We start from the raw sequence: 13653 nt of genomic DNA, 5'->3' as shown, positions 1-13653 counted from the left end.
AATACTTGGTGCAAATCATTCCATCGTTATGTTTTAGGTTATCCATTAATACAAAAATCGATGACATTCCGTTGAAATAATTTTTCCGACACTTTCGCATAAATTTTCAAGGAATAAATTATAATTTACCAATCCATCTCTGACTACGATGAATTATAAGATATTTGATCGCGTCTTCTGAAAAAATCTCCATTTATCATCTTCGGCGACATTTAAAATTTATTTTTAAATTTGTGAAATGATACACGAGCGAGTATTATCTTCAAAATGTTTGGAATATTTTTTTATTTTTTTGATAGATTACTTAATTTTGAATATCGTTTTCCGATCCTATAAATATACTTTAGTAAAAATGACTCACTGCTAAAACTGAATCTCATTTACATGTTAATAAGGAATTTTTATAAATTAATATTTAACTGACTTTTACCAGTAGCATCGTTTAGTATTAGAACTTTACAAATAAGTTTCATCATTTAGCAATGAAAGTTTTCCCAAGAGAACGATACATATTTTTTTCCAATTGAAATGTATCCTGTATGGATTATCGGTCTCCGCTATGAGAAATACGACGATCCGTTGGTTTATGGTGATATGGCATCGATATTATGTTTACTTATATAAAATCTTACAAAAAAATTGTAAAAAACAATTAAACTACCCATAGATAAAGCAAGTCATTTATAAAAATTTAAATAATCAATTTGAAAACCTACCTTACCGCCTACTCATTTGCAAAAAATGTTGCTTATTTTTTTTATTTTTTTTTTTGCACCACAACAGGCCAGGAGGCCCGGCCCACCCAGGCTTGAGAAAAATCACATTTTAATTTTTGTGTTCTCACCGGGAATCGAGCCCGGAACCTTCCGTGCGTGAGTCAAGCGTCTTGACCACTACACCACGGAGGCCGCCAATTATTGTTGCTATATTTCATTATTCCTCCTTGTAATTTTTAAATTTTAGGATAAAAAGTAAGAGACCGGTACGTCTCGAAACTGGTAGACATAGAAAAGTTGGTAAGTGGTTATATACAAATATTTCATAACATTCAGTAAAAAATAAGTAGCTTAAAAACACTTCTCTGCTCTCCAGCTATTCCTAGGCAAACAATCACGTTTGTCGGTTGCTCCGTTGAGACATGAAATTAACACAAACAAACGGATAACACACACTTTCGCATCCATAATATTATAGTATGTATTACACAAGTCAGTTTGAATTTTTCGAACCACATTTGTTTGTTTTAAAAATTTTAAAAACAATTTATTTTTTAACCTTTTTAAATTAAACCTTTTAATATCACACGCGTTGTAAACATTTTAACGTTAAAAAATAAATTTTATAACACCAATTTGATGATACTTTGCAAGTTATAATACTGAATCGTACTTCTTCTGGTTTCAATCCATGGGATTGTTTTACAACTAACACTCGAATAATTTTCTCCATTTGTGCTAATTTTGGCCATTCAATGTGTAGTATGCATCTTCTAAATTTTATTTTTGAAAACAAATATCTGCATTTTTGTGATTTACTCAAGTATTTAAGTTTTTGGGGCCATTTTCAACAAGTTGCAGAAAACTTAATATTGCCAAATGGGAATAAGGTTGTGTTAGAGCCAGGTCGAACCTCTGATCGATGTGGCCACGACACTAACCAGGAGACCACAACTCAGTTTACATACAAATCCTCTCGGCCAATTTTTTACGATGTATATATCATGTCAATCTAGATAATTAGTTACTTACAAAAAAACTTTTAAAATGTATTAACAGTGTGTAAAATAATATCTTAAACAAGCCAATAACAAGTCATAAATCCAAAATGTTATTAAATATTTGTATATAACCACTTACCGACTTTTCTAAGTCACCGGTTTCGAGACGTACCTGTCTCTACGCTAGGACAGTTGTTGTACATAAATAGAAAACCGATAAGGTTATGAAAATATTATATGTTGCGGGAGAAAAAGTAGAAAAAAGAAGGAGGGGATGAAGGGAAAGACGAGAGTTTAATAGGTATAGCGAGACCATTGCAATAGAACATCGTATAATGAGCCATATTGAAAGGTTATTTGATTATTGATCGAAGGAACACAAATTTTAAAAGCTTCCCTAATGTGGAATATTTTAATATAATTTATTTTTAATTCTTTATTATTTGCATTTAAGAATTTAACTCCTCAATCTTTATTAAAGTGATAATAAAAAATGATTAGGTGATTTGCAAATTCGGAGAAATCGTTATTGTGAAGAAACCTTAAATTTTCTTGTAACATGAATGTTTAAATTTCTTGATGTTCTCCCAACGTACGAAAGACATAGAAAAGTCTGTAAGTGGTTATATCCAAAGATTTAATAACATTTTATACAATGTTTGACCGCAAAGTTAATGCTTTAAATGTAAATATTTTTTGTCATAAATTCATTTATTGCTGAACTTCCTTACTTTCACAAATTACCTATCGCTATAGAAGGATCTGTCGTATTACTTTTGTGAAATAATAATTTCAAAAAGTTGGTTTTCTTTTAAACATATCAGAGCATTGAAGTTTTCTACTGAGATTTCTTGTTGAAACTGCATTTCAATTATAAAAATATGAGAAAAGCTATATTTTTCCCGCACAGTTATGTTTATTATAAAAACTCTACTTGGTAACTTTCCAAGTTAGTATATCTAATAGAAAACTATTTAATTAAGACCTTAACTTTAGCTTTCTTTTAAATACACTGAAATGTTTTAAAAGATTTTAAATGAAATGGGTATTAAGGCTTGCGCTAAAACTTCTCAGTTTTGCTTAGCGGATATTTACTTTGCTCTTAATGGACTTTCAAACGGGAGAGAAAACGCATTTGCCTAATGCTTTTGTCAATACTGCAAGACTTATTGTTTTACTAACTTTGTGAAATTGCATCTGATCTTACGCCAAGAGGGAACGTTGAAACTATTTCTAATTACACTATTAATCTTAGATAACGACGAAAACAATTGAGTTGCTCTTTAAATCAATGATTTAAGTTGAGTTTTCCGGCAGAATTAAAACCATGTTGTTAAATAACTTTATTTTATATTTTAATGTTAATTTCTCAAAATCAGCGTGTTATTTGATTTAGTTCTGCAAATTCGTAAGCCAACAAAAGATAGGAAAATAAGTCATTTTATTACCCAAACATCATCTTATTATGTTTTATAAACATGCTTTTAAATGTTTTGGAAAATATCCTAGATAACCAACCTTGATTTGACCCTAAATAAATAATGACTTATATGGTAATGCTATTTAAAGTTGAGAATTGTAATAAAACGGCAAGTGCTGTCAGTTCAAAAATTATCGCGAATTTAGTATTTTTTCAAAAAAAAATATTTATTCATGAATATCAATTTTGTCCTCTTCAAAGTAATCCCCAACAGATATAATACATTTGTGCCAACATTTTTTCCAATCCTCAAAGCATGTCAAAAAATCTTTATTGGTGATCTTATTCGGTTCCTCCTTCAATGCCCTCTTTGTCTCCTTAATCGTAGCGTAGCGTCGTTTTTTCATGGGTCTCATCAGTTTCGAGAACAAGAAAAAGTCACAGGGAGCCAGATCTGAGGAATGCGATGTGTTAGTGTATTGTTTTGGCCAAAAATTTGCCCACAAGCAACGATGTGTGAGCAGGGGCGTTATCATCGTGCAAATGTCAATACTTGTTCTTCCACAAATCAGGGCGTTTCTGGCAGATTGCTTCGCGCAAATTGCACATTACTTGCAAGTAATATTTTTTATTGACTTTTCTACCCTATGACAAGAGTTTGTGATGCACCACGCCCCTACAATTGAAGAAAACTGTAAGCAAAACCTTGACATTCGACCGAACTTAGCGCGCTTTTTTCGATCTTGGCTCGTGCGGCAACTTCCATTGGGATAATTGAGCTTTGGTTTCCACGTCATAATCATAAATCTATAATTTATCACCAGTTTTAACCCATTGGAGCAAATTTGGGTCGTCGCTGACAGAGTCCAACAGCTCCTGAGCAATGTTTTTGCGATGCTGTTTTTGGTCGAAATTGAGAAATTTTGTTACGAATTTTGCGGCGACCTGTCTCATGCCCAAATCATTGGTAAAAATCAAATGGCATGAGCCAATCAATATGTTTGGGTTCTCAGCAACTTTTTTAACGGTGATTCGACGATTGACCAATACTATTTTCCTTACTTCATCTATGTTTTCGTCTGTTGTTGACGTGCTCGGGCGTCCGGCACACTCTTCGTCGTTCACATCTTCTCGGCCCTCTGAGAACATTTTGTGCCACCGATAAACGTTGTTTCGGTCCAAGGTAGCTTCATCATATGCCACAGTCAACATTTGAAATGCGTCCGCGCACTTAATTTTGTTTTTCACACAAAATTTGATACAGATTCTTTGATCCATTTTTTGGAATAGGCCAAAATCGTAGACGAGCGAAAACACCTGCAAGAAAAGCCGCTGTCAAAAATCAACTGACTACTCGAAATGACCGAACTTTTTGGCATAAGTTAAAATATAAGAGTCAACATAACGTTGCAAAAAAATCTAAAATCGAATATACGTAACTCGTGAAAATGAAAAATTTGTAAACATAACAATAAAACCTCTAAATGCTTTGTACGAACCTCATTGAATTGCTATATGTGTTTGATATTTCTCAATAGTAGGAGTATGTTTTTTTTAACTCATGAAATAATTTATTATATTTTTATGTGTTTAAAAAAATCATCGATTGAACAAAAATATGAAAGAGCAGCATTAGTTTCCAGTGAATTATGACGGTGGAAAAAAAAGTTACCATGCCACATGAAGCAACATTATAGAAGAGCCAATTAAAACTTTTCTTTTTAACCAACAAAGAGTCTCGTATTAAATTTTTATTTTGATTATTTAAGAATCACGCCAAAATAATGCGTACCTGTATATATAAGATTTTTTTATTCATTAAAAAAACATAAAAACTTTAATGAGATGTCACTTAGTAACTTTTTCTTTTTCACTATTATTATTTTTTTCCTAACTCTTAAGTTAAATACTACCGGAGCACGACATTAAAAATAAATTGTTACAAAAAAATACTTTTTCAATATAACCCTAATAAAACATTCATATAACTTTATAACTCGATTGTCACAGTCGATTCAGACTAAATAAATCCGCAATTAACGTCGTATCTCTCACGGTTTAAATAAATTATACGTAAAGAATTAACGAAGCTTCATTTTCGCTTAAATATATTGAGTAATAAACCTGAGTTTTCTTAAACACCAGACAAAGTAATCCATCCATTAACCCCAACTTTCTTAGTATTTTAATGCCAGTTTTGGGGGCTTCTTCAACCCTTATGAATTCAAACACTTTTTTATTTATACACTCAAATTTAGAAGCACAGTTTTCCATTGCAACAATCCTTCATGCGCATCTATACAAACATCAATGACATTAAAAAACAACTTTTTATAAATTGGTATAAACACTGTAATGAGTATTGTAATTATCTGAATTAAAATATTTTTTTTAGTTTTTAACGTTCTTTCAAAAATATGTTTTTTTCAATAAGCCTACCGTCATTAAATTTTAATAAAATTATCATCATCGTTTCTTTTCCGCACCTAATGGTGAATAGGACACTGTATTGGTAAGCTAATCGCAGCGTTTCTTGATAATTTCTGTTACATGAAGGTAAGATCATCAGTCTTAGGCTTCAGGTGCCAGTCCAGGGACTATGAAATATTTTAGTGTAAAAACACCTTTTTGAATAAATGTTTTACGTCAACCATGTCAGGAATCAAACCTGGTCGGCCTCGAACCTTTGTCGGACTCGTGGTGTAGTGCTCAGCGGCTTGCCTAATAAAATCACAAAGACTTTTTCATTTTACTCCTGTTTATTAACGTTAATTTGGATAATTTAATTCGGGCGTTTTATGAATGATTCAAAATACTCAAAAGATACAATGTTTTTTTTTTATTGTTACTAATTTTTTTAATGAAAAGAGTCAAATCATAGATTTTCGTAAATTAACTCAATAAGATACAATTATAGTATCAATAATCACGTAAAATATTGTTTTAATTAAGGGCCAACAGCAGGGTACTAAATATAATTTTTAAAATATAGAGAACTGTTAATTACTGCTAATAAACGAAAGGCCGCATACTTTGGGCACATATTTCATGGAGAAAATTACGGCCTTCTCTTTTACAGCTCAAAGCGGAAGGGTAGCTAAGTATATAGGGTATGGGACGTAAAAAAATATCTTGACTCAGAAATTTTCAGCAGTGGTTTGGAACTCCAGATGCAGCAAAGCTTATAGAATGACCCAGGATCGAGAAGAGCTTCAAGCGATGGTCGTCAACCTTTTATAGAGGAATACAAAAAAATAATTTATGGAGTTTACTAGAAAATATAGTCTCTTTTCCGAGATTGTGAAAAGGGCGGGCCCAGCGGGCAATAAGGGGTTTGTCGTGCATTTCTTTCACGCCCTGCTCTCTCCCTCCCCAATAGAGCTAACGATTGCCTATCAGTATAATGAAGGCCGCTCAGCTAAGACGAGCTTAAGACTCGGATTGAGATAAGCCCTTTGTCGGATATTGATGAAGGCATTTTAGGCCGCATTACAAAAAATCCGATAAAAACTATTGCCTGCTATGTTTCTGCACCATTAACCACCTTAATTCTACCACCCGTGTAAGACTTAATTCAGTTTACCTTGAATAATTTTATTAATTTCTATTCTTTATGTTCAAAAAATTACCTGTGTGCTGAAATTTTTTATTTTATTTTGGTAAATATTGGTATTTAACCATTCACTGACGTTTTATGTCTAAAGGTTTCGAGACGTACCCGTCTGTTTGTCAGGACACTCACTACACTGACACTCACTGCAAATCCTGAAATACACTTTTACTCTTACCATCGTCGTGGTATGCAACGTGTTTACTAAAAAATACACAAATTACACGCAGAGTTAAAAAGGATGCAAATACTACCATGTCCAAACCTGCACTAAAATTAGGTTTATAATATTTTGCGATATATTAGGGAATGTGTTGGGGAGGAGGGTTAGGATGAAGAGAGGCTAAATGATTAAAAAACTCATGAGATTTGAAAAAAATATATATGTTTTCCAACCATCCCATAAATTCAAAATACGATTTTAATAAGAATAAAGGAGTTAAAACTTTACATATAATAAAAGGGACTTAATCAAATCAAAATTACAAAAATTAAAAATAATACAGGGGATGCAAACACCACTATGTCCAAACATGCACTAAAATCAGGTTTATAGTATTTAGCAATATGTTGCGGTATGTGTGGCGGTGGGAATTAAATAATTGACATACGAAATAAATATGCCGCGTAGTTTAATTTTCCTTTCTGTCTCCATAATTATTTCGATTTTTTTTTCAACGCTCAATTAACAAATCAACACTTTTTTTAATGTATTTAAGTTTAATTTTATTATTTATAGTGCAGGTAAATAAAATAAAATACGGCAACAAAATGTGGAATTTTGCATGTTCTTAAATGAGAGTGAACTATCTAGGGAATATTATAAATAATATCAGATAATATTTTATTACATAAATATAAACGCGTGTAATTATAAGTTAGTTAAATTCCTGACGATGAGGTAGTAAGCTCGAAACCGGTCGAAGTGTAATGAAAAAAATTTAAGTTGTTTATACAAATTTATAAACAAATAAGTGTAAAATGTCATACCACAAAGTGAAAAATGTTTTTGATAATAATAAAATATTATAAGTATTAATTTTATTATGTTATTACAAATACCAAATAATAATTGTAAATTCATTGTAGACATGAAAAAGGCAAACAAATTATATACATTTTTAAAGATTTTCAAAACAGTTTAACCATGCATTTTTGTCGTGTTACCTACTTATTTACGTAATATAGCAGCGAAATTTGTATGTGTGTCGTTTAAGGTTGTTGAAAAAAATTTGACATGATTTTAATAAACCAATGGATATGACAGAGCGTGGAAAATTTTTTGTTGTCATATTTTCTTTGTACCTGAAGAGAGAAAAACAATCAATATTTATTCGTAGCATAATTAGCAAAATCATTTTAAAAACATTTGTTTGTGTTGACTTTCAAAAATTTCAAAATAATGAACATCAAAAAAATTTACTCCATTGAAGGCCTACGTCGGATATTGTCATTTTTCTTCATAAATTTATTGCAACTAAACTAACGATAGCAAAAACTGAGTACCTATATTCACTAATGTTACTTATTCTCCGTCCCAAATCTGTTTCCACTTTTTTATTCAATATACATTTAACAACATCAATTAAAATTATTATTCACATTAATTTGAGAAATTACTTAACACCACCGACGCCCTTCACAAACAAAAAAAAGTAGGTTTTTACATTTTTTGGTTCGTGTACCTGCACACAAATCTGGATTTTCTCCCAAGACGGGAGTAGGTATATATTTTTATTTATATCCCTACAGAGATGAGGTAGAATTTTTTCAAATTCAAGATTCAGGATTATGGATATTCGAGCGTTTACAGGGCTTATGACCCGTTATTGGCTGGGTTAAGTGGCCACTTTATGTAGGTACTAAAAAAACCAAAAATGTTATTTGGTGTGGATATTCGCTAAATTATTTTAGCGAATATCCACACCGCGTAATGGGAATGTTGTAGTACCTACATAAAATGGCCACTTAACCCAGCCAATGACAGGTCATAAGCCCTGTAAATGCTCGAGTATCCATAATCCTGAATCTTGAATTTGAAAAAATTCTACCTCATCTCTGTAGGGATATAAATAAAAATATAGGTTTTTACATACCTAACTAAATATATACTAAGCCTGTTATGTAGATGTACAGGTCGCCAGTTTCTCTTAAGCAAGGATAATCCACACCACAAAGATGGCGGTCGGATGTCTGTTTATAGCCCGACCATAGTGAAACAGTCTTACCCAGTAATGTGGTTGGAACAGCTCCTAACTCTTCACTGGAAAGGTTCGGAAACCAAATCACTTTGAGGTTATTGCGGATATACTGGACCATGAGATTTAAATACCTCACGAAATTGTTTGCTTTATTTTATAAATGACTTTAACACTGTTTTCATGGAGATTGGTTAAAATTCAGAGAAAATAATTGAATGTTACATCAAATAAAATCAACCTGTATGTCACTGTGTTATTTTGCATTAATACAAGTAAAAACCTCTCGATTTTAAGATCAGATTTACGAACTTAATTATTTCTTTGGAAGTTTTTTGTGTACCCGTCTAGGAAATAAAACGAAAAAGTAACATGTAAATTACATGCACTTTGGTAAAAATCCGTATTTAAAACTCTTGAAATGAAAAAGAATATCATTTTATGGCTAAAGTTTTCATTTTATTCGCTGTTTTTGCTTAACTGAAAAAAAAATCTGTCTCGTCCAACGAAAATTTTCCTTCACTCCTCGATTCAGTTTTCTCCCCGAAGCAGTAAGAAGTTAATTTGCATACATAAAGTATTTCGTTATAAGGGTGAAGTCACGGTGTGTCGGCATGTAGTATTGTTTTCTAGCTATTATAACCAACTTTTGTCTCGGATGAAGCAGCGTCGGACGGGAGCCAAGATTTACAAGTAAAGATCCCAAACTTTTACCACCCTTGATCCAAACTCGAGATATACAACTCATTTATTCATATATCAACATTATATTATCACAGTTTTTTTTTCATTGAGATTTTACGAATTAATATTTGTTTTTTATTGTGTTTTATATATTCGACCTATTCACACTTTTAAATAACAACTCTTGAATTGTAATATTTTTTTCGTTGTTTTTCCTTTAATTCATAAAAACACTAGACGTCTACTATAGTGAAATAAATTTAGAATGTCTTTCAGCTTTTTTGTACTGAATTCGGGTTTACATTATTATTTAGATAAATAATTTTCCGATTTGCTGCTCTAAATTAAATAATCGAATTGAATTGAGTACCAATAACTCATAACAGAAAAAACTGTCGTAAAAGATTTTTCTCGATACTTTTTTACAATGCAAATTGCACATTTTTAAAAGGACATTCAAAACTCAAACTTTAATAGTTTTATCCACAAAAATATTGATTTTACAATAGTGGCTATTATGGTCAATTTAAATGGAAATATAATATCTCTTGTACTGTAATTTGTATTATGTTTTATTAGTCTCTTGTAGTTAACAAATTGTAAATTTACAATTTTACAAACAATTCTGTTGCCTCTAAATTTATTCCGTTGACGTCATTATCCACAATATTATTTGAGGCGTATTTTATTGAAACGTACTTTGTTTTCGATCCAACTGATTGACATTTCTGTCATTTTCAAGCCTGAACTCGTAAACCTTTTAAGTCTCGATGATGAAAGTGTTAAGATAAGAGTCCCTACGACTGGGCAAGTAACCACAAAGTAAATTGGGAGTTATAATGGAAAAACTTTGACTGTAAAGAGTATCAACAGTACATCTATTTGAGGTCTTTAAGTATAAAATCATGGAAATCTGCGCTTTAAATGTCTTCACAAGAAAACTTAAAAAGAATTTTGTAAATAAAAAACTTAATGTCATTAATAGAGACTTCACGTTACATGTTTTATTTGTAGTTGACAAACTTTAGACAAATCTTTCACTACATTTAAAAAAATCGTTATGGAAAATGGCGTTTTATAAATTATCCGTCATAACAATAAAAAAATACTTCGTTTTTATACTTATTGTTCACATGGAATAATAATTTCAGAAACTTGACAACTTATTTATTTATTTTTTTGACACTTTATATACACATACATTATATATAAAATATATACATAAAAGATGTCGACATATTTCACGATAGTGGGCCTTCCCTTAGGAAAGCACTTTCTAACTTTAAATTTTTCTTTGTACATTTTGTCATTTTATTTTAATAACATAACTATCTACTGTAATTTGTGATTTTTTTGTATTAAGAATGAATTGGGTATTTTTTCTGTAATGTTCTAAATATCTGAATAAATACATGAAATGAAATAAGGGCGGGCATATTGCTTTGAGGCAATTTCTTCCTACCTACCCAAATCGTTCAGTTCGAGAAAATTATAAATACTTGAACTTATTGAATCTCACAATTTTATACAAAAATTAAACACAAAGATTAACAAAATAAAAATATATTCAAAAAAAGTAGTCCATTCTATGAAGAGAGGAGAGGGGATGGGAAAAAAAGAAGAAGGATAAAGGAACAATTTAAATATTTACTTGGTGACATTTTAATCTTGACTTAAATGTAAATAAAGAAGGGGCGTCTCTAACATTAGTGGGTAGATTATTCCACAATCGAGCGACTACTACTGAGAAAAAGGAGGCAAGAAAATTAGAGCGATGACAGGGTATTAACAGGTTTCTCTCGTTACTAGAACGAAGAGATAGTCCGTGTTGTGAAAAAGGTTGGATGAGCTCTCTCAGATAAACAGGCGAAGTGGGATTATTTAAAATATTGTGAAAAGGTGATAGAATGTGAATGTTTATTATATGCCTGATGCTTAGCCAGTGTAGTTGCGTTACAACTTATTATTTTAGGGACAATAGTCCACGGTTATTCAAACTTTTTTACATGATATTTTTTGCACGATAATATTTAAGAAAGTAATATTGATGTTTTTTGTTGATCCCACCTTTTAAATAATAAAAGCTTAATCCCAATTTCGGTCCAAAAACTCCCAAAAATGACCTTTTTTTTTTTTATTTTTTTTTTTAATAGTATAATTATATATTTTTACAATTAAAAAAAAAATTCACTTGTTATATTTTTACTCAAACTAAAATCCCACCAAGCCACTTTTTGTAGCTTGTTGGTGAAGATTATATTTATACTAACTTAATAATATTATTTACATTTATAAAAACAATGAATAACAGATAAAAATTAACAGCCGGAAAGATCAGAATAAACATGTTTAGCAAACTAGTTGAAAAAATATTTATGTTTCTGTTCCCAGTTAAAATACTTATTTGATCTTATCTCCAAAATATGTTGAGAATAGCATAAAAACTGTAAATGTTGTAAACAATTCACCAGTCTTGAAGATGTCTACTTAGGCGAAAGCGCTCGTCGGTCAAAATAATAAAACGTAAAACTAAACCAAGAAGTTTCATTGAAAAGTTTATTTATAATTTTAGCATATTCATATCCAAACAATCTACTTTCATCAAGAAAGTAGATTGTTTGGATATGAATATGCAAGTTATAACTTCGTTATCTCCAAAACCACAAACACATATTTTATTTTTGTAACTTTTTATACACGCATATTTGTAAATTGGCGAGTTTATTGCCAAATGGCAATTTTTTTCAACCCACCAATAGTTTTATTGTGTACTTTGACGTTAAAAATGTATGATAGAAAAATAAAATAAAATTTATACAATAATAGTACAATTTTTGTATTTAAATGATTTTATAGCGATGCAAGTCTTGAACGCGAGAAGGAAATATAGAGAGAGGATAATAGAGATTAAGGAATACAAAAAACATGCCTCTTCAAGCTTAATAAATCTAAATTTCAAAATCAGTACCAAAAGAAAAAAAATGGTAAAGGTTACACGCCATTTGAAAGTGAATTTTTTGCTCTACAAGACATTGCGTTTGCTTTCACGTTACATACATTATTTTATTTAATGACAAACCTTCAAAATAGAACGTCAAGTAGATGAATGTGAGCATTTTTGACACCCTCTGCTGTCTGCGTTCAATCGAGGGAATAAAGCTGCCAAAGCTGACCGTGATATTTGCGCAGTGTATGGTGAATTTGCCACGAATTATTGATTAGTTTGCTGAAAAATAACGAAGGACAATACATTGACCAATTTTTCTGTCATTTTATTTTTGTTGCGTCCTCTTTCTTTTCATTTGGAAAAAAATAAATACACCACATGTTAATACCTAATATATCAAAATATTTTTTCAATCAATTTTCTAAAAGTTCTTTGTATGTAAAAATATTTTTCCATTGAAGTATCGTCGTTTATTTTGGAAGAGGCTTTGTTTTATTTTACTCCGGTGTTGGACAAAACACGCATAATTAATGGTTGGATGTTTTTTTTTCTTTTATGACATTATACTTTTGTCATGCCACGTTTGCCTTCATTCAATGTTAGGCGTGAAATATTTTATCCCGTCTGATATTTTATTTTTTGTTTACTCGAATAATGTATACTCATTTGTTTTTATGATAAACATAATCCTGAAAGACATATTATCCGATTATATTTCATTTTCCATCGTGATTAAGTAATACATGGCAAATTATTGATAAGATTACCAATCCGAGACATTAAACCAAGTATTTTTATATATTTTTTTTCAACGAGTTCTAAAGAACTGTGCAAAAAGAAATTTGATCCAGTGCTGAGATTATAAACACTTTTTTCATCGGTACATACTGAGATGGTGACTTAACTTCTCTATCAACCGCGGTATGGCTACCGATTTGTTATCTCTGTCGTCATACGTTCGAATAGAACCAATAAGTGACTCCCAAACTTTCACTCCCTTGCTAAAAATTCTTGCTTGAACATGATTTTTAAATGACTTTTGACAAATACCAAAACGGTATGCTTAACTTTCTTCTC

The 13653-nt window shown here is 30.9% G+C and overlaps 2 protein-coding genes across 2 annotated transcripts in view; one reads left to right on the top strand and one right to left on the bottom strand.

Moving 5' to 3' along the window:
• The window catches only part of LOC148281809 (uncharacterized), a 376481-nt gene that overhangs the window by 13381 nt on the left and 349447 nt on the right, over positions 1 to 13653 (top strand). The window lies entirely within an intron of this gene.
• LOC148281810 (protein GVQW3-like) lies at positions 3945 to 4349 on the bottom strand. The gene has a single exon (XM_088226100.1). The coding sequence runs from the start codon at positions 4347 to 4349 to the stop codon at positions 3945 to 3947; it is 405 nt and encodes a 134-aa protein (XP_088082226.1).

This window comes from Micrasema longulum, unplaced genomic scaffold, assembly GCF_059751315.1.
Source record: "Micrasema longulum isolate JH-2025_06_02 unplaced genomic scaffold, ASM5975131v1 h1tg000406l, whole genome shotgun sequence".
Classification (NCBI taxonomy): Eukaryota; Metazoa; Arthropoda; class Insecta; order Trichoptera; family Brachycentridae; genus Micrasema; species Micrasema longulum.
The sequence above is the reverse complement of the archived record's forward strand: the minus strand, read 5'-3'. Positions and strand labels throughout refer to the sequence as shown.